Here is a 22,641-nt window from a genome sequence, read left to right as displayed (position 1 = left end):
CTTCCTGAAGTCTTTGGACAGTCAGGATAGAAAAAGTGATGAAAAGTGTCTCCTGGGACATTTTATCCTGATGAGTAATTTATCCCAATGTGTCTCCCAATGCAGCAGGCGATGATATCTCAGATGACGACTTTTAAACCCACGAATGGGGTCAAGATGATGCCGGATACGGTCCACTCCGTGCAAGCTCCTGCATGCAGATCAAAGTTTCCTATTTCCTACTATCATTCGACACTCTTTAAACATAATAGCATAGTTTATTAGTAATTTTTAAAAGTATGTTTTATCTAACCTGTGTTTTTGTTCTGCTGCCGTTTGCCTATTATTTACTTAGCTATGCTATTTAACTCTGCAAGACAAAGCTTTTCACTGTGCCTCGGTACATGTGACAACAAATTAAACTCAATTCAAATTACTCTCTACACAAAGATCATCAGATGTGAAGGTGGCCACTTTATGCTTTATTTTTGTGGAACTAAAATAGGAATACTTAACATTGCTGAAGGACAATTTACTCCAATCTAGCCTCTCCTCCCCTGCAGATACTCCCTAAGTGCTAGGGCACAGTCATAAAGCATCCAGATCTTCTGAGGTTTCTGTCTCCATAACATCTTTTTGTTTATCATCTTAAAACAATGAATCTGGAAACACTTTTCCCTGATCCAACGATAATCTGTAGGAAATAGGGACAGTAGCAGGCTGTTTGGCCCCTCAAGCCTATTCTGTCATTCAATAGGATCACGGCTGACAATGACATTCATCACGCCCACATTCCTGCTCTGACCCTGGAATCCTGGATTCCCCCAATGATTAAGAATATATCTATCCCAACCTTAAATATATACAAGGACTCTGCCTCACAACTCTGCTGCAATGAGTTCTGAACACACAACTCTCTGAAGAAATTCGTCTGCATCTCAGTTTTAAACTGGCACCCTTTGTTCTGAGTTGAGTGTGTGGTGCTGGGAAAGCACAGCAGGTCAGGCAGCATCTAAGGAGCAGACGAATCAATGTTTCGGGCATAAGCCCTTCATCAGGAACAAGGTTTGTGAGTCAAAGGGGTACAGAGATAAATGTGGTGGTGGGGTGGGGGGGAAGAAAGAGGGGATGGTAGCTGAGAGTATGATCGGTAGATGAAGGTGGGGATAATGGTGACAGATCAGAGAGGAGAGTGGAGCGGATGGGTCACACAGAATTAATGTGGATTTTGCCAGTTTCTTCATTTCCCTTCCCCTCCAACTTACCCCAGATCCAACCTTCCAACTTGGCACCGCCCTAATGACCTATCCATCTTCCTTCCCACCCACCTACTCCACCCTCCTCTCTGACCTATCACCATTACCCATACCTTCATCTATCTACCCCACCCAGGCCCACCACCCCCCTCCCATTTATCTCTCTATCCCCTTGGCTCACAAGCCTCATTCCCAATGAAGGGCTCATGCCTGAAGCGTCAATTCTCCTTCTCCTTGGGCGTTGCCTGACCTGCTGTGTTTTTTCAGCACCACACTCTCCTCTCTGAACTCTGACATCTACAGTCCTCACATTCTCCTAGTTAATTTCACGCATTATTCAGAGACTATTTCCTCTGGTCCTAAACTCTCCCAGGAGGGGAAACATGTACTCTGTCAAGTCCCTTAAAAATCCTGACTGTTTCAATGTCTCATTCGTCTAAACTTCAGGGACTGGAGTCCCAACCGATTCAGCCTCTGCTCATAATGCGACCCTTCTGTCACAGGGATCATCCTAGAGAACTTTCTCTGAACTGCCTCATATGAAATAATATTGTTTCTTAAATCAGGGGACCAGAACTGCTCACAGTACTCCATACGTGGCCTCACCAGCACCTTGTACAAGTGCAGTGAGACTTCCCTACTATTATACTCCAATCCCCTTGAAATAATCCCCTGTATGCTGTGTTTCATACACAAGTACCTCCAAGTCTGCTTGCAGTTATTCTCCATTTAACTAATTCTCAATGTTCACCAAAAAACTTGTGCATCAGCTATTTAAGAATTCACCCCTTGTCCTGAGGTGAATGTGTACATTGAAGCAGTGCTTAAAATTCACCTTTTCTACACACTTTGTTACCATATTTAAGAAGTTTCTCTTCAGTAAGGTTACAACAAAATGAAAGCCAAACAAGCGAGAGTTTAGAAACTGACATTCCACTTCCAGTTTCCTGCACAGATTATAACATGCTCAAACACATAGATGATCTTTCTGGCTGCACTTAGAAAAAAAGATAAAAAGACATCAGGCAAATGGGTCAGTGGCTGCCCCTCTTTGACCTCTGCGTCGAGACAGGAGGGGCCAGGGAAGGCTCAGCGGTCCCAATGCCGGTGCAGATTGTGAAGGTGATTTGAGCCAGTCATTACGGTAGTGCATCACACAACAGAGGTCAGCACAGTTCACCATAAGGGGCGGCACTCACTAAGCAGATCTTGGCGCCTGCTCACCCAAGTTCATCACTAATCAAAATCTCTGAAGTGCCCAGACACTCAGGAATTGCTGGGAGCAGTCTCTTGGGCTACTTTAGCTGATGAGCACCAAATCCCAAAGCCCATTTGTATGGAGCACATGTTTCACAGGTTGTGACTTTCAAATGGTGATATGCAAAGATCTTTCACCATGAAAATGATCAGCAATTATAGTTACAATATTCTTTTTGCCCATTAATAAAAGCTCAAAAATAATTTTGGATCCCTCCAACCTCTAAAGACGTTACATCAGTCTACAGCTCTATGTAGAAATTGTCCCCTGCATCTCCCCGTCCATTCTATATTACTCACGTACAAGTACAGACAGTGAATGTTGGCTAGCTTTGTTGCCATGGTGTGCATGATAACCATATTGTATCCAGTCCACTGTCCAGACAGATGTGCAATTTCAATTGAATTGAAAAAAAGCATATTACATGCTTTTCCTCATCCTCCCAGCTACTCCCCCCACCCCCATTTCCCCAGGCCTCCCTCATATGACTGCACAATGTCAGACTGGACTTGGCTTTGTCCTGAACTCCCCAGTTGCAGGGTCCAGTTATAGGTGTAAAGCCCACAGTGACCATCGTGCCCTGTGGTATTGTTGAGAACTGCCAGCAGCCAGCTAATCAAACTGACTGAGGGGTGGGGGTTCCACCTCCAGTCACGTAATGCTCCACAAAAGGTTTAAACACTTTCAAAGGGTTAAAGTGGAGACTGCTGATATTGGTTAGGATGGGATGCCTCACCATCCAAAATATCCTATCCAAGTCTTCCTTCTTTTACATTTGTAAACTTCAAAGTGCATTAACTCAGAAGCAGACCATTTCTTGATAATATTAAGTTCAAAATGATCTTTGAAGTGGTTTCTTTTTGAAATAAACAACTCTAATTACCACTTGATTACATCATTAGTGAGAAAGAATCTGTGTGCTAACAACCATCATCCCCAAAGAGAAAAGCACAAACAGTGTACCATCAATTTGAACAAGAATCCAGCAAGTCAAATTGTTATCTGAATTAGAACGTTCACATTTTCTTTATAATTGGGTGCCTAGGAAATACGTGCATGTGTATAGCTCCTTCCAGGTTACCTAGATGTCCGGAACAACTCAAGAGCTATTGTTAGGCGATGTATCTGGTTCAGTAATGCCCTTAAAGTGAAGGAAATCTGCCATCCTTACCTGGTCTGGCTTACTTGTGACTGCAGACCCACAGCAATATGGGTAACTACTGATCTCAGAAATGGTTGAAGAAACCATTTAGTTCAAGGGCAATTAGGGGGTGCAACAAAATGCTGGCACTACCAGCGTCACTCATGTCACAAGAAAGAACAAAAATATAAAAGAAATTCTCTAACTTGTGCACTTGAAGCCTGAATACAATTCTCCCATGTTTTCTATTGAAAATCCAAATTTCTCTTATAATATGAAAGCTGCCGATGCAGAGTTACAATCGAAATCTTCCACAACGATGTTGAAACAGCACTGTCTCAGGTTTGACCTGGTTGAGCTGGACAATTCCTTGCAGAGCTCCCTTTCACTCAAATGGAATCATTCAACAGAAATGTCGGGGAAGCCTTGTACCAACTGCTGTCTGTGCTTCGATTGATAGAACATCATTGAAGATCCAAATACTTTTCCAAACTCTGGCCCAGTATTTATCCTGACACCAAGTTCACCTTGCTACTTCTGAAAATTCCTTAAGTGTTTTTTATTTGTTCTTTGTATTTAAGCATTATAGACTTTGCTGCCTATGCAGTTTTGGAAGTGTGGACCCTTTTATCGCTCCAGTAGAATAGCTCCAGAATTGAGAGAGAGCACATGAGGCTCATTGGAATTAGTTTTCACGCTCTGGACTCGGAGACTTCCTTTGATGTAGTGGTTGTGTCTCTATTTCTGAGCCAGGAGACACGGTTCTAGACCTACCTATACAGAAGGTGTGTTGTAACATCTGGACAGATTGATTAAAAATAACAAGAGTGAAAAATGCCTCATTATAGTTAAATCCCCAAATAATGACCCCTCACTCGGACTATAGATACCTACAATTGTTTTTTTAAGAAGAAAAGATCTGGGCTTGTGTGGCACAGGGATAGTGGCTGTCCCTCTGAACCAGGAGATGTGGGTTCCATCTGCTCAGAGGTGTATCATAACATCTCTGAGCAGGGTGGTCAGGACAGAGCCATGGTCTTACAGTGGGGAGTTGGCTTCTGGATGGAAGAAGGATGGAAACTGATGTTTATGCTATGTTTTTACAACAAAACTCTCATAAATCTCGAAGTCTTTTGCTGCCTAATTCAAAACATGGATGCCAGTGTTCAAAACAGCTTAGAACTAACTCTCCTAGAAAGGAGTGGCTTATGTGGGTGATTTCAGAGGGCAGTTAAGAGTCAATCACATTGCTGTTGGTCTGGAGTCACATGGAGGTCTGACCAACTTAGGGCAACAGATTTATTTGCTGAAAGGGAGTTTAGTGAATTGCATGGGTTTTTACAATCAAATGATAACTTCATGGTGATCATTACCATGACCAGCCATCGATTCCAGTTTTTAAAAAATATTCCTTCGTGGGATGTGGGTGTAGCTCCCAGCCAGCATTTATTACACTTCCATAATTTATTAAATTCCACCAGCTGCCTTGATTGGATTTGAACCTGTGATACCTGTGTGTTAGCCTGGGTACTTGCAACAATCAATAAAGGTTGCCATTAGGCTAACTTCTAATTCCAGACTTCATTGAACTCCACAATTTCACCTCCTATCACAGTGGGAATTGAAATCATGTCCCCAGAACATTAACCAGTGTCTCTGGATTCCTTGAGGGGAAAGTGAGGACTGCAGATGCTGGATTCCTTGTCCAGTGACATTAGTATTATGTCATTGTTGTTAGTCAGTGTCCCCTAGTGGGAGAGATGGGGAACAAGGGAAACATCCTAAGAGCATCCACCATGTTGAAGCCCTTAAGGATCTTGTGTGTTCTGGTAAGCTTACCTCTCATTCTTATAAACTTTGAAAGACACAGGCCTGCCTCTCCAACCTTTCCTGGAAAGGCAAAACCCTGTCATCCTTGTAACAATTCAGTTAGAGCAATCACTGATAGTTCATGGTCACAATTATTGAGCCTAACATCATGTTCCAGATTTATTAACTGGATTTCAAAATCTACGCTCTGCCATGGAAGGAATTGAATCCACGTTCCCAGAGGATTAACCAGACCCTCTGCATTACCATAACGCCACCATGACCACCACTGCCACCCCACCCCACCTCCCAAATATATCTTTGCCAGGTTGTGTAATGACAGCAGATTTCCTTCCCTAAAAAGGACATAGGTTCACACAACATGTGACAATGGTTTCGTGATCATCCCAGAGACTAGTTTTATATTCCAAATTTACTAATTAATTTTAAACTTCACAAGGGAACTTGAAGCAGTATCATCACAGCAGGGCCTCCAGATAACAAGTCCACGACAACACCATTTTGCTTCTCCATTTAAAAAGCAAACAATCACTATATAACAGGAAGGACAGAATGTGAGGAGTTAAATATAGACTGAATTATGGCTGAGTCAATTGTTTACCTCATTTCACGCACACGTATTATCTTGTTCTCCACTCACATCATTACAGAAGATCAATTAGTACATGTTAATCGCTGGAATCAATTTGTAAAAATCCAATAGTTCCTCCCAATCCCAAAACTGCTTTTGTAACATTTACATCAATTATGACATCTTACCACAGATTGAAAAACTGATTACCCTTTCATAAATAGTGGTACAGAAATTAACTGCAGTGAAGACACAAGCAAGCATTTAACAAGCAAACTTTGCAACACTGTTCATTTGATTTACCTTTATCGGAATAGTTAAAGATGATTTATCGTAAGCTTGTTCATTACTAAACCAATGACAGCTGTTTAACAGTTTAAAACCCAAACTAACAAATGCCAAAATTTAATACAACTTTCAAAAGAAAATCATCCTGTGTGAAGTATGGATATTAGGGATTAACCCCACCAATTCTCATCCTTCACTCAAGAAATGATCCGAGAAATGAAAATCGAGAAGAATCTAAACAATATGATTTCGTGGCTGAACGTGTGGTTTCAGGATGCTTCTGATTAGTGTCAACTTTTATGGCTAGCTTGTTTTTGTCCAAAAGTCCTTCTCTTTGGCTTAACGTACTTGAAAAGAATTGCAATGCACTACTCCAACTTTTCACACTTGGTAATTAAAATAAACAAATGAAAATCTGCCCTAGATATTCAAAGTTAAATCCCTGAATATGCATCTCCTAAAGCAGGTGCCACTCAGGAACAGTTGCATCTCTGAGCAATAACTTTCACTGGTTTTTAATTACTTCTCTGAATATCAGAACATTGGACATTATGTAACATCAGGCAAAAGGGCTTCAACACTGCTGTACAAAACTAAGTAAAACTTTGCAGTAATCTCCTGAAATAAGAAAGGCTACAGATGCCTGGGAACCTGACAGGACTGACATTTAAAGATTGAATTGGACTATGCCCATTGGAGTTTAGGAAAATGGATGTGGGGGGAGGAATCATTTAGGAATCAATCATAAAATTCTAACACGACTGGACAGGGTCAATGCAGGAAGGAACTTCCTGATGACCAAGGAATACAGAACCGGGGTCATAATCTAAGAATACAGGGTAGGCCATTGAAGATAAAGATGAACACCAATGTCCTCACATTGTGAGGAAATTCCACATGCTGACCACTCAAAGAAAGCAACTGAGGACAAAATGTTGAATGCTTTCTAGATGGAATTCAATATAGTTCTTAGGTTTAAGGGATCAAAGGGTATGGGACAAAATCAAGCCCAGAGTTAGATGATAAGCCATGATCAAATTGAATGATCGGACAGGTACGATGGGCTGAATGGTCTACTGCTGCTATTGTCTATGTTTTTGCCTCAGAGTTTGGATTTGCACAGTTGGATCCTCACCCATCGCATTGCATCCTCTAACCTGGACTCCAGACACTGCAGTAACTTTCACTGGTACAACCATTTTTCAATTACCTATCAGAGCTTCAAAACAATTAGCCATCGCATGACGTAAATCGGATTCCCTGCAGAGATCAGGTCCGTGGGCGTACAGCATGAAACGGTCCAATTCCAGTTTCTGCAGGAAGGAACACAAATTAATTTGGATACACACAGAAACAGGAGGCATATCTGTTAATGATGTGCACACAGTGTTCATTTTCAATCTAGAGATTACAAAGAACAAATCCAGCTGCTGAAAGGGAAAGATGTATGGGTCATAGAAATATACAGCACAGAAACAGTCCCTTCAGTTCAACTCATTCATGCTGACCAGATATCCTAAATAAATCTCAGCCCATTTGCCAGCATTTGCCCTACATCCCTCTAACCCCTTCCAATTCAGATACTCATCCAGATGCCTTTTAAATGCTGCAATTGTATCAGCTTCCAATACTACTTTTGGCAGCTCATTCCATACATGCACCACCCTCTGCATGAAAACAAATTGCCTTAGCTCCATTTTTAAATCTTTCTCTGCTCTCCTTAAACCTACGCCCTTTAATTTTGGACTCCCCCACCCTGGGGAAAAGCCCTTGTCTACTTACCCTATCCTTGGCCTTCATGATTCTATAAACCTCTATAAGGTCACCCCTCAAGCCTCCGATGCTCCAGGGAAAATAGCCTCACTCTATTCAGCCTCTCCGTATAGTTCAAACGCTCCAACGCTGGCAACATCCTTGTAAATATTTTCTGAACAAGTTCAAGTTTCATAACATGCTTCCTGCAGCAGGGAGACCAGAATTGCACATAATATTCCAATTGTGGCTTAACCAATGTCCTGTACTGCTAGAACATGACCTCCCAATCCTATATGCAATGCACCGACCAACAAAGGAAAACATACTAAACATCTTCTTCACTATCCTATCTACTTGCAACTCCACTTTCAAGGAGCTGTGAACCTGCACTCCAAGGTCTCTTTGTTCTGCAGCACTCCCCATGACCTTACAATTAAGAGTACAAATCCTGTCCTGATTTCTCTTTCCAAAATACAGCACCTCACATTTATCTAAATTAAACTCCTTCTGCTCCCTCTTGGCCCATTGGCCAAACTGATCAAGATGCCATTGTACTCTGAGGTAAACTTCTTTGCTGTCCACTACACCTCCAATTCTGGCGTTGTCTGCAAACTTCCTAACCATATCTGCTATGTTCACATCCAAATCATTTATCTAAATGACCTTGGATTGAGCACCTCTCAAAATCTTTCAAGCTGCTTTATAGCCAATTAAGCACTTTTTAAAAGTACAGTCACTGGTGCAAAATTAGAAACACTGCAACCAATAGACACACATTTAGTTCCTGCAAAGGGCAATGAATTAATTAGTGGTTAGTTTAATTTTAACTGGTGAATGACAGGTTAGGTAGTGGTCGGGAACGACTCTCCGGTGTTCCTTCTAAAGAGAGCCACTGAATCCTTTACATCCATCTGTGGTTTCTTGTTTCAGCCAAAGACTAGACCTCTGACCTGGCTGTGCTCTTTTAGTACTGCAAGAGGCTGTATGTTGGTTGCAGTATTTCTAATTTTGCATCAGTGACTACTTTTAAAAAGTGACCTTTACTTAAGGTAGCCCTCAGGATAGATGCAGAGAATCTAATTCCACTGGCTGCAGAGCCCATATCCCTCAAGATCTGGATGACATTTAGACTTGGGCTCTCAATGGCAAGCAATAGGTGTGCTACACATGTGCCAGGTAATGACCAGATTCAGCAGGAAAGATTCAAACCATTATCTCTTGACATTTAACGGTATGACCAAGACTAAAGCCCTCACTATTAACATCCTGAACTTGCCACTGACCAGAAACTGAACTGGATTAGCATATAAATAATGTAGCTACAAGAAGCTTGGAATTCTACAGTGAGTAACTCACCGCCTGACTCCCTAATGTCTGTCCACCACGTACGAGCACAAGTCAGGAGCTCAATGGAAGATTTCCTACTTGGCTGATTGACTGCAGCTGCAATAGCACACCATAAATTCAACACCCTCAAGGTCAAAGCAGACTGCATGACTGACAACCAATCCTTCACCTTCAACATTCAGTCCCTCCACCACCAACACTAAGTAGCAGCAGTGTGTACCATCTCCAAGATGTACTGCAGAAATTCACCACAGCATCTGCTGTGGGAGGATTCAAACAGAATACTCAGGACATTATCTGGGTCTTTGGATTAATAGTTTGGCAATAATTTTGTTAGGTCATCACCTCCTCTTACACTGGAATGGATAAAACTAATTAACTGTTTAGCAGTTATACAATAAATTATAACATTAGCAAGCATTCCAAAAGACCCACAGAGAAAGTCTACTCCAGTACAAGGGACCTTGTCTAATTCAATCATACTGACCTTGGCCAACATAGCAAGGTGCTGGTTCTGCACAATCGCAGTGCGGTAGGTAGCTAACCCACCCTCCTCCAGATTTGGAAACAGAAAGTATAAGTGTACGCTGAAAGCAGAAAAAACCAAGTTCAACCAAGTGACATTGATACTTAACACATTAATAATACCCAATAAACTCACTATCATCATATGGGCAGTCTCTTTTGCATTCTGGGAATTTGCAGCATGCAATGCCACATATTTAACATTCTTTCCAATTGTTGTACTATTCACTGACACTTCTGATGGAGACTTCAGCATTCCTTGGGCACAAAGTCAAGGGGCAAAAGGGTATAAGGTCAGAATAAGGGATAGCATATTTAAGACATTGAAGAGGAGGAATACTTTCTCACAGAGGATAGTGAATCTGTCGAATTCTTTCCAGCAGACAGCTATCAAGACTACCTCAATAAGTATATTCAAGGTTGAGAGACAGATTTTTAATCAGTAAGGGCATTGAAAATTACTGAAAAAAAGGCAAGAAAGTCCTCAACTCCATTTCTCTGCAGATGCAGCATTACTCAGCGTTGTTGTCAAATCGCAAAATCATATCTAATTACAGACATTGTGGTGCTAATTTTCAAGTGAAGTCTGGTTGGTGTAAACCACTATCCTGCTTGTTGTGAACAGACAAAGGAACACACTTTGATATGATTCACTGACCTTTTGGACATACAGCCTACATACCAAGCATCACATGTGTCACATTACTCATCGGTATGATAAAACAGTTAGTCCTGCATCTGCTTTCTTGCAAAATGTCCCGATGAATGCAAGGGATAAAACTTCAAATGTGCCTTTCTTCAGCATTACCTTTCCTTCTTTCAATTCGGTCTACCGGATTTACTGCCCACCGCATGCTACCTTTGACTCTGGGGAGACCAAATGTTGGCAGGGTGACCACTTTGCAAACACCTCCACTCAATGCATAACCATGGCCTCAAGCTTCCAGCTGCTTGCTGTTTTAGTGCATCATCTTGCCCTCACGCTCACACCTCTGTCCTGAGCCTGCAAGCTAGATGCAAGCTAGAGGAACAGCATCTCATTTTCTGATTCAGCAGTTTACAGTCTTCAGTATTCAGTATTCAAGGTCAAAAATCACCTGACACCAGGTTATAGTCCAACAGGTTTACTTGAAAACACAAGCTTTTGGAGCCTCAGTCCTTCTTCAGGTGCTAGTGAGAGGAGAGACACCTGACACACGGAATTTATAAGTAAAAAATCAAAGGGTCATGCAAATGATGCAAATGTATTGAAGATGACTGTTAAATCTTTAATCAGTTAGAATGGAGATGCAAGTTTCAATTGATTAATATGCAAATCCCTGAATTTCTTTCAAGTCACTGCCCTGAGATAATTTCAGGTTTTATCAGTATTTGAAAGATTTAACAGCAAATGCAATATCTTCACAGCACAGACGTGGTTCTCAATTTGGTTCCTTTTTTTAAAAACCATACACTGGCCGTTTGGTCAGACCTGCTCATTTCGCCCTCATTCTCAACCAGTATGTTGTTTCATTACTATAACCATTAGCGATTCCATGTCCTTTGTTCCATGACACGTTTATTGCTTATTCTGTCCCATCCTCTAGCCTTTCCCAGGCCTTCCCTTTTGTTCTTCGTCCTTCACAAGCATGAAGCCACCACATTTCTACCCTCCTTCAGCAAAGACACAAACATTAACTCCATGTCTCCCTCACAGAGTTGGTGAGTTTCTGCAGCAATTCCTGTTTTTATTTCAAGTTTACAATATCTGCAGTACTTTGCTTTCACTTTGTTTTGAAATTATATTAAAAATATTCAGAAGTACAAGAAAGTACCATGACAAATCAAAATGAACTAATAAACATTAACTTCCTACCTTGTTAAAAACTCAACCACAGCATCTCCCAAAAACTCCAGTCGTTCATTGTGGTTAATTCTAAAAAAAATACAAACAATGGAACCAATAACTTAAGGTTTAACAGAATCTACACAGACCAAGTTCAACATCCATTGATCATCACTTCAGAATAGTTCATAGTTATCCACATAACTGTGGGTCTGGAGTCACGTGTAGGCCAGACCAGTTAAGAATGGCAGATTTCCTTCCCAAAATGAGAGTTGGAATATAAAGATAGGGCAGGTCAAGCAATGGCTGAGAAGGTAGTGCAGTGGACAAGGATTCAGATGATTTGTAGATCATGAGATCTCTTCTGGGGCAGAAAAGACATGTTCAAAAGGGACAGGTTTCATCTAAATAGGAAGGGGACCAATATCCTGTCAGAGACATTTGCTCGTGCCACTCCTTGGCCCAATGCCCCAGCTTATCAAGATCCCTTTGTAATCTTAGATAACTTCCTTCACTGTTCACTATTACCAACAGTTTGCAGAGATCCGGATTCCAAGAGTGGCTCACATTGCACACACACATAACAATTCAAGAGATTGTTCCACTCCTACCAATCACAAAACCAGATCCAACAACATTCAGTGCAATTGCCATTTCCAGTGCCTGTGCTCCTTGGAGCTCAAATCGCACTGCTTACTCTAGTCAGCAGAAAGCCACGCACAAAAGAACAAAGCTAAAAGTTAGAGAAATCACATTTACTCAGAATACACAAAGCATTCCAGTTTTGAATGAAACCAGATGGTGATAAAAATGCCAGTATTGTATTTAAAGGGTTTGGTTCTGCATCAGTCCCAACTGCCTAAAAGGTATTGTAAATTCTATTCCTTATGAACAGGGAACTAACAGATGTGAAGCAAGAACAAAACACTTCAGACTAGAGAGGTGCCAGCGTGTAGAGAGCTGAAACTGGATAATAATCTGAAAATATTTTGAAATGCAATAGATTTGAGCATTCTGCAACACTGGTAACTGGTTTTAGACTGAGGAGTGTACAAGATGAAGGGCTGAAGAAGGGCTTATGCCCAAACGTCGAATTTCCTGTTCCTTGGATGCTGCCTGACCTGCTGCACTTTTCCAGCAACACATTTTCAGCTCTGATCTCCAGCATCTGCAGTCCTCACTTTCTCCTAGTGTACAAGACCATAAGACACAAGAACAGAAGTGGGCCATCTGGCCCATCAAGTCTGCTCTGCCCATTCAATGAGATCATGGCTGATCTGACAATCTTCAACTCCACTTTCTTGCCTTTTCACCAAAGCCCTCACTGAATAAAAATCTGTCTCTCTCAGCTTTAAATATATTTAATGACCCAACTCAGGCTCAATAGCTCTCTGCAGTAAAGGACTCCAATATTCACAACTTCCAAAAGAAGAAATTTCTCCCTGTCTCTGTTTTAAGTGTGTGACCCTTTACTCTGAGATGATGCTCTCTGGTCCTGACTCTCCCACAAGGGAAGCAACCTTGCATCTACTCTGTCGAGTCCCCTAAGAATCTCGTGGATCTCAACAAGGTCACCTTTCATTGTTTGAAATTCCAATGAGTACAGATTCAACATACTAAACTCTTCCGTATAAGGTAGCCCCTCTCCACCTGGAATCAACCTAATGAACCTTGTTCAGATTCCCTCCAGTATAAAACGTAACAAGTAAAACCATCACAGTCTCAAAGGATCATAGGGTGGCTCACTTATTAAAGAGAGACAACTGATGGTGGTTTAACCTGAGGACCAATATACCTCAGTTAAGGGGAGAGGTTGAGAGAGACAATCCTTCATGGAAACCCCAGCTAGTGTGGGACGTGAACCCATGATATTGGTTCCACTCTGCATCACTATCCATCACCCAACTGACTGAGCTAACCAATCTCTAATGCCAGTGTACCTTTCCTAAGATAAGTATCACTGTGGGCGGCACGGTGGCACAGTGGTTAGCACTGCTGCCTCACAGCGCCTGAGACCCGGGTTCAATTCCCGACTCAGGCGACAGACTGTGTGGAGTTTGCACGTTCTCCCTGTGTCTGCGTGGGTTTCCTCCGGGTGCTCCGGTTTCCTCCCACAGTCCAAAGATGTGCGGGTCAGGTGAATTGGCCATGCTAAATTGCCCATAGTGTTAGGTAAGGGGTAAATGTAGGGGTCTGGGTGGGTTGCACTTTGTCGGGTCGGTGTGGACTTGTTGGGCCGAAGGGCCTGTTTCCACACTGTTTTTTTCAGAAGTCCTCTTCAAATACATACAAATTGAGCTGTACATGATAATAGAAGGAGGAAAGCTGACTTAAATCAATGTCAAATATTCTCCAGTCACTTAGAAATGTCTTTGCAGGATCAGGAAAAAATAATTTTAAAGACTTGCCTTTCTCCAATGCGTTCTGTGATCTCAGTGCATCCCAAAGTACTATAAAGCCAATGAGGTGCTTTTTCAAGAATCGTCACTGTTGTAATATAGGAATCATGGCAGCCAAACCATACAAAGCAAGCTCTCACAAGACACCGGGCGACTGTCTGTGTGGAGTTTGCACATTCTCCCTGTGTCTGCGTAGGTTTATTCCCACAGTATAAAGATGTGCAGGTCAGGTGAATTGGCCATGCTAAACTGCCCACAGTGTTAGGTACATTAGTCAGAGGGAAATGGGTCTGGGTGGGTTACTCTTTGGAGGGTCAGTGTGGACTTGTTGGGCTGAAGGGCCTGTTTCCACACTTTGGGAATCTAATCTAATCTAATAAAATACACCAATGAGTTAATAACCAATCTGTTTTTGTGATGTTGGTTTAAGAACATATTTGGGCACATACCATATTTATGGCTAACCTCAGATTTTTCTTCAAAATAGTGTTTAGGGAATTTTTTTTACATCCACAGGTCTCAGTTTAACTCCTCTGACTGGGGGCACAATTGGCAACACAGAACTTCCTCACTGCCACAGTCAGAGTCAGCAATTTACCCAAGTCCCAGTCTTGACCCATCTATCTCTGGCTCAGATGAGTGGGCTTCTCACTGAGCCACCTGTAGCTGATTTAAGCAGCTTACTTAAGGAACTATACACTGGCTATCAGAAGCAGTCTGGAGAAGGTCCACTTGATTGTTTCCACGTTTAGAAGGATTTTCTTAAGTGAACAGATGGAGCAGGTTGAGCTTGTACTCATTAGAATTTAGAAGACTGAGAGAAGAGCCTATCAGAACATAAGGTTTTTAGGGGACTTAACAGGGCAGGTGTGGAAAGAGAAAACAAAGAACTGCAGATGCTGTATATCCGAAACAAAAGCAGAAATTACTGGAGAAACTCAGCAGGGCTGATTTGTAGAGAGAAAGCAGTTAACATTTGGTGACTCTTCATCAGAACAGTTTGGAAGAAGTCCTAATGGACTCGAAATGTTGATGCTGTTTCTTGCCCTACACATGCTGCCAGACCTGCTGAATTTCTCCACCATTCTCTGCTTTTGTTTTAGTTACAGAAAGGTTGTTTCCCTTGTGGAAGAGTTGAGGACGAGAGGGTGTTATCTCAGACTAAGGGTCTTATGGCACATATAATATTATCCCTGGCTGTCGATCAGGAAATCCAAGATCAAGTTGTACCTGCTGTGGAGGTGTGCAATAATGTCTCTGAACAGGTTGATTAGAAAAGTATAAATCGCAGAATTGTGACAATGCTGCTCCTTTTGGCTTCATTTCCACACACACACACATCCCCCTCCACACCCCTCCACCCCCCAGAGAGGTCGTAAAAGACACAGGTTCTGAAAAATTTAGGTTTGAAAAGTTTTAGGACCTATTTGATTATAGCTAACAGATACTGCCTCATGCAAAAGGCCTTCAAGTGTTTTAAGAGAAAACACCTGCACAATGAAAGGGGAATGGCCAGTTCTCCCAGCTCAGCTTTTCTCTTGTTTGATTTGGTTTTGGCAGTCTGGCTATTCACTGACAGCAGTCAGGCAGTTAGAGGCTCCTGGTGCAAGAAACAGCTACGTAGAAGAGGGCATTCCACACTGCCATCGCACTCTCTCCTGTAAAACCTTGTGTTTGATTTTATCTTTTGTGTCAAGGGGTGTTTATGGGGATTGTTCCAATGATCTGAAATAGCAACATTAAATTGGGATAATCTGTTGGGTTTTCAGATAGGTTAAGTTATTCGGTATTCTGGTCTCTTTTGTTTGCGTTTTATTTGGTAATCTTGTAAAAAAATTCTGCTTTGCTTAAAACTAGAAGTGGTTTGACCAGCTGCATCTCTCATGGAATATCCACTTTACATCTGCTTAAAATAATTAGCAAAGTTAGGATCTGGGCTACTTTCTTGAAATGTTTCGAGGAGGTCCGGACTGGTCCATAACAAAATAAAGCATCACAGGTTTAAGAATTCCTTCTCTCCGAAGTGAATCTGTAGAATTATTTTACTGCAGGGGGCTATCAAAGCTAGATCAAAAGTATATTCAACAGACATATCCTTAGTTAGTAAGAGAATCAAAGGTTACAGGAAAAGATAGGAAAGTGAAATTGAAGACTGTATTTAGCCATGATGTCATTGAATGTTGGAGCAAACTTGATGGGCCGAATTGAACACAGAACAGCACCGCACAGGAACTGGCCCTTCAGCCGATGATGCCGTGCGGAACATTATGCCAAATTGAACTAGTCCTTTCAGCTTGCCCTTGGTCCATATCCCTTCATTCATAACATATTCATGAGCTTATCTAACAGCTTCTTGAATGCCTCTTTTCGTATCTGCCTCCACCATCACTTGTGGCAGCATATTCCAGACTCCTAACATTTAGTGTAAAAAAAACTTGCCCATTACATCTCCTTTGAGCTTCCCCCCTCTTACCTTAAATGTATATGCCCTATGGTTTTAAACATTTCAACTCTGGGAAGAAGATTCTGACCATCATCCTATCTATGCTTCTCATAACTTTACAGACTTCTGCCAAGTCTCCCCTCAGCCTCTACTGTTCCAGAGAAATCAACCTGAGTTTATTTTAGCTTCTCCTTTTGGCTCATACCTTTGGATCCATGCAGCATTCTGGGAAATCTCTTCTGCACCCTCTCCAAAGTCTCCACATCCTTTCTGTAAAGCCGCGGCCAGAATCGAATGCAGTACTCATAAGGGTGATCTAACCAAAGTCTTATAAAGCTGCAACATGACACCCTGACCCTTGTACTCAATTTCTCGATCAATAAAGCACCTGCTTTATCACCCTATCTACTTGTATGGCCACTTTCAGACAACTATGAACTTGAACCCCAAGATCCCACTGTACATCAATACTATTCAGAGTCTTGCCATTAATTGTATACTTTCCCTTAACATTTGATCTCCCAAAGTGCAGCACCTCACACTTACCCAGATTAAACGCCATCAGCCATTTCTCCGTCCATACCTTCAACTGATCTATATCCTGCTGTATCCCTTGACAACCTTCTACACTATCCACAATTCCACCAAACTTTATATCATCTGCAAACATAGTAATCCATCCATCTACATTTTTAGCCAAGTTATTTATACAGAACAACCTCGGTTATCCGAACACCAATTATCCGAATTTCAGATTATCTGAATACGATCTCAAGGTCCTGTAAAAACATTACAACAAAAAGATGTTACTGACATTGGTGTAACAATAGTGATTGGGAAATCTGAACGCATCAGCAAGGAGGATGATGAGTTGACTACAACAGCACATGGGATTTTAAATGGTCGAATGTTTATGGAATGGGGCAGGGATGTGGTTTGAATAATCTGTTGCAGTTTGAAAGCTGGCGAATGAAATGAAATCAGGATGAGTGAAGAGTTTGTATTAGGTGATGAAAAGGCTGGTTTTGCTATTTCCAATGTTTTAATTGCAGGAAATTATGACCAAGCAAAATTGCCAAAAATATCCATATTTACTAAGTTGTAACTAATTTTAAGAAAGTATTTAAAATTGCTTCATGTTAGGTATAATTATTTTGACTCTTATACCTGCGGTGAGGCATGATGTTGTGTCTAAAGATATACTCGTCCAAGATTGATAAAATTGATGCCAACAATATACATTTAATAGATGCCTCATTTGTACACAATGCTGTGGTTGGAACAAAGAAACACAAGCACTTCAAACAACAGCAACTGGATATCTTCTACAAAAAATAATAACCGACCTCTACCTCAATTAATTTTATTTACACAAAAAGTGATTCTATTTGTAAAATATAACAAATTTTGAAGCAATACCCAGTGATCGTACATATTTTATCGATTGAATGAAATAAAAACTCTGTAAACATGCTTTTTTACATAATAATACTCAGGATGGCTTCCTTTGTTGACAATCAGATCAGTTATCCAAGCAATCAGTTGTCCAAACAAAATAGCCCCCACGCGTGTCGCTCGGATAACCGAGATTATTCTGTATATGTCACTAATAGCAGAGGTGCCAATATGGATCCCTGTGGAAGACCACTAGTTACCAACCTCCAGCCAGAAAAACACCCTTTCACACTACCCTCTGTCTTCTATAGGCAAGCCAATTCTGAATCCAAGTGACCAGGTCACCATGGATCCCATGCATCTAAATCTTCTGGAAAGCCTTACTAACATCCATGTAGACAATATCCACTGCTCTCCCCTCAATCACTTTCATCACTCCCATGAAATGGCCTAATTCTGCTTTTATATCTGATGGTCTTATATGTTACTTGATACAAACCAGTTACGAGTGATGAGGAAAGGTCAAATCTGTTACATTTCTAAATATTTTCAGACTGATCCAATGTCCGTACATTGCGCACTTATACCACTCCCATCTGAAACATTTTGCTCTTGCATCACTTCTGTTAGTTCCTTGTTCATAAGGGATAGCATTTACAAAACCTTTTAACCACCGGAAGCTCACTGAAGTCGTACTGTTTGAAAGGCCTCAATATAACACATACCTCTCTGATCAATACTGATCCAGGGACTGAAGGAAGAGTAAACAACGTGCCTTTTTAAAAAATCAACACATACCTTGAGGGTGCTGGGTCATCTTGACCAAGGCGTGACATAATGTTGATTAAAGTATTTATACCTGTTAGAGAAACAGCAATGGGAAATGTCAAGCAGTTTACCAACAAAGTCAAGCCATGAAAATACTGGATAAAAAAATTCAATAACTGCAGAACATTGCAAACCAGGCCTGCAGATTTCCTACTATACTGCTCAAAGTAGTCCAACACACTGTGGCTTGAAATGTCTGATTCTGTAGCTGAAAATCGACATGCAACGGTAATGCAGTATCACCATGCAACACGAATGAAATCAAAATGCAACATTAATTCTACAATCACAAATTAATGCTCTGGCATGTCCTGACCAACTTCCAAAGAATCTAACAGACTAACTTCTGATAATTATGCAACCCACAGTAGGGGTAGGTTAAGGTTCATTATTTCAGACTGAGGAAACATTTCTACACTCAAACGGTTGTGAATCTTTGGAATTCTCTAGCCCAGTGGGTTGTGGAGACTCCATCATTCAATATCGCTAAAGGGCAGGGAATCTCAGGGTGGGGGTGCAGGTGGCAAAGAGGAGTTAAGACAGAAAATTAGCCATGTTCACTCTGATTGATAGAGCTGACATGAGGGCTGAATGACCCCTTCCTGATTCTGCTTGTTCCATTCTGATAGATTACTAGAACTCAGCAAGTCAAACCTATTGTGTAAGGGAGGGACTGTCTTATGAGGAGAGATTAAGTAGATAGGGTCTGCACCCCTTGGAATATAGAAAAATGACAGGTGACTTGATTAAAACTTATGACATTCTTAGGGCAGATGTGGAGATGTTGTTTCCCCTTTTGGGAGAGTCTAGGACCAGAGAGCATAATCTTAGAGTAAGGGGTTGCCCACTTATGACAGAAACGAAGAGGGTAGTGAGTCTAAGGAATTCTTTGCTGCACAGTGTTGTTAAGGCTGGGTCATTAAGTATATTCAAGGCTGAGGTAGATTTTGAATCAGGAAGGGAATCAAGAGTTATGAGAAAAAGGCAGGAAAATGGTGTTGAGGATTATCAAATCAGCCATGGTCTACATCTTAGGAGCACTTTTGGAAGAGAAATTTCCAGAATCTTTACTGACAACTTGGTAATTTTGTCCAGTTTTCCATGGAGCAGTAAATTCTTCACTAGGATGTTGTCGGGATTGCGGGGTTTGAGTTACAAGGAAAGGTGGGGGCTTTTTTCAATTGAGCATAGGAGATTGAACCTTATAGGAGTTTAGAAAATCACAAGGGGTACAGACAGATAAGGTGAAGAGCAAAGGTCTTTTCTCCAGCGTGGAAAAGTTCAAAACCATGGGGCATATTTTTAAAGTGAGAGAGAAAGATTTCAAAGGGACCTGAGGGGCAACGTTTTCACACAGAGGGTGATTCATGTATGGAATGAACTGCCAGAGGAAATGGTAGATGCAGGTGCAGTTACAACATTTAAAGGACATTTGGATAAGTACGTGAATAGGAAATCTTTACAGATATAGGAGTCAAATGTAGGCAAATGGAACTAGTTTAGTTTGGGGAACTTGGTCGGCAGGGACGAGTTGGACTGAAGAATCTGTTTCCATGCCGTATGACTATTTCACAAGCTTGTAATCATAGACATGTTTCTGTTTGGTCAGATGGATGCATCAATACATTTTAAATTAGAGGCTGAAGAGCCTGTAGCTCTTGGTCATTTCCAAGAAGTCTGGTCAGCCAAGTGTACGAACAAAATGACTGACTAAATCCCACATGATGGTGCTCAATTCTTTCAAGTACAAACTGGACCTGTTACTGACTGTAAAATAGACATCACATCATACAATGTCAGGTGTAGTGTTCTCCTGGACTAGTTTAATTCATCCTGCCCATGTCAGCCAGAAATTACCCATAATTTGTTCCCCCAAATCAGGCTGCGTTTTAATCTGCTTCTTTTTCACTTCTCCCAGGAGAGCACACAGTGTCAGATGAACAGAAATTTTATGTGGGACAAGTTGAATGGTCCAGAGGGTCTTTATCTGTCCATCATTGTTCATACAATGTCTCAGAAAGCTCTCCAACACTTTAAATACTCAGCTGCTGTTACACTCCCATTTCTCATTTACCTTTCTTCCTCATATACATGTGATGAACCTTCCTATCTCCATACTTAGGCTGTCGGATACCGCAGTTTGACAAAGAGTTGCGTGCGTGATCTGGGTTCATTCCGAAATTCAGGTGGTGGCTTGGGTGGGTCATTGCAAGCTAAGAACAAATCAGAGATCAGCATGGTCAAAGAGAGTTAACCATTCATATACACCACACAATAGAGATTTAATACATACTTTCCAAAAACTTATTAGAACTAGGAGTAGGCCCATCAGTCCCTTGAGCCTGCTCCAGTTTTCAATATGATCATGACTGATTTGATTACTCTCATCAACCCCTAGCTGAAATGTCACACACTTGTCTGCCCACCTATGTCAGAAAAGAAAATTCAAAGACTCTATTTTCGCTGCCTTTTTTCCCCCCCTAATTCATTCACAGGGTGTAGATATTGCTGCCCATTCCTAATTGTCCAGAAGGCAGCTAACTTTCAATTACGCTGCTCTGGGTCTGGAGTTGTGTGTAGGTTACACTGGGTACTGGCAAATTTCAGTAAAAGCAAAATCAGTGAACCAGATGGGTTTTTCCGACAATTGACAGTGATCATCATTAGGTTAAATTTCTATTCGCTATTTTTATTGAATTCAAATTTCATTATGAACCCATGTCCTCAGAACATTAACCGGAGGTTTTGGATTCCTAATCCAGTAATATGATCATTACATCACCTCTGCTTTTGAGGAATGATTTCATAGAGGCAACTCTTTCTGGAAAAAACAGTGCTCACATGGATAAGTGAACCATGGCCAACAGAATGCACCCAAATTGCTCAGAGACTTTAAAGTATAAAAGGCAGGACACATTTAATCATAATCAAAATCCAATCTGTTCTACATCAATGTCATCTTAAAATTGAAATCCTGATGCAAGGGCACTAGGAACTGATGTTTCATTTTACCTGCAATCTCCACCTTCAGCAGCACTATTACAACAAAAATACTCAAGGAATAAAACTGACAACACTACATAGGTACACACAGAGATATTTTAACTGTCCCACCAAATTTCAGCTCAGAATACAGTCCTTAATGCCAGCTTCTGACTTAAAGGTCAAATCCTTTGGAGTAATTGGTAAGGATGCTGTATCACCAGATTTCTTTTAAACATTAACGATTCACACTAGTAAGACAGAAAACACATGGCTTTATAGTCACATTAAAACAAGGTTTCTGAGTGTCCTCAGTCTATCCACTGAGGAAGCAAGGGTCAGGCAATGAATAAAAGAGAAGCAGCAAACTAAAATCCTGCAGTTTTTCAATAGATATGTTGATTCTCCACTGAGTTACAACGAAAGGTCAACTCCCTACTTTTTCCAGTAATTGGAAAACTTCCAAATAGTCAGAAACCATATAGTTTCCTCTAGCAGATTTTAAAGAAACAAAAGTTGCTGTATTTGAATCGCAGAGAACTTAGAGAAATATTTAAGAGAAGCAGGCCATTCCACCCTTCAAGCCTATTCTGTCATCCAAATACAGTTGATCATCCAACTCAGTACCCTGTTCCTGCTTTCTCCCCATACCCTTTGATTCCTTTAACCCTAAAAACTATAGCCAACTCCCTCCTGAACATATTACAGCACAGAAGGAGTCATTTGGCCCTTAAGTTTCTGTGCTTGAACTCTGAAGGAGCAGTTCACATATTATTCACTTCCTCTGTCTTTTCCCCATCCTCTTTGCAGATTTTACAA

General features: G+C 41.2%; 1 protein-coding gene across 3 annotated transcripts in view; it reads right to left on the bottom strand.

Annotated features, from left to right (window-relative positions):
• drosha (drosha ribonuclease III) overlaps window positions 1–22,641 on the bottom strand; it is a 165,174-nt gene that overhangs the window by 68,700 nt on the left and 73,833 nt on the right. For all 3 annotated transcript variants that reach the window (XM_060849942.1, XM_060849944.1, XM_060849945.1), the window contains exons 18-22: window positions 20,915–21,053; window positions 18,811–18,871; window positions 11,806–11,865; window positions 9,913–10,012; window positions 7,534–7,636 (exon numbers count right to left, since the gene is read on the bottom strand). In XM_060849942.1, coding sequence (XP_060705925.1) covers window positions 7,534–7,636; window positions 9,913–10,012; window positions 11,806–11,865; window positions 18,811–18,871; window positions 20,915–21,053 — 463 coding nt within the window. The remainder of the gene's footprint in view (window positions 1–7,533; window positions 7,637–9,912; window positions 10,013–11,805; window positions 11,866–18,810; window positions 18,872–20,914; window positions 21,054–22,641) is intronic.

This window comes from Hemiscyllium ocellatum, chromosome 34 (assembly GCF_020745735.1).
Source record: "Hemiscyllium ocellatum isolate sHemOce1 chromosome 34, sHemOce1.pat.X.cur, whole genome shotgun sequence".
NCBI lineage: Eukaryota > Metazoa > Chordata > Chondrichthyes > Orectolobiformes > Hemiscylliidae > Hemiscyllium > Hemiscyllium ocellatum.
Note: the sequence above shows the minus strand (reverse complement) of the source record. Positions and strands in the feature narration are given on the sequence as shown.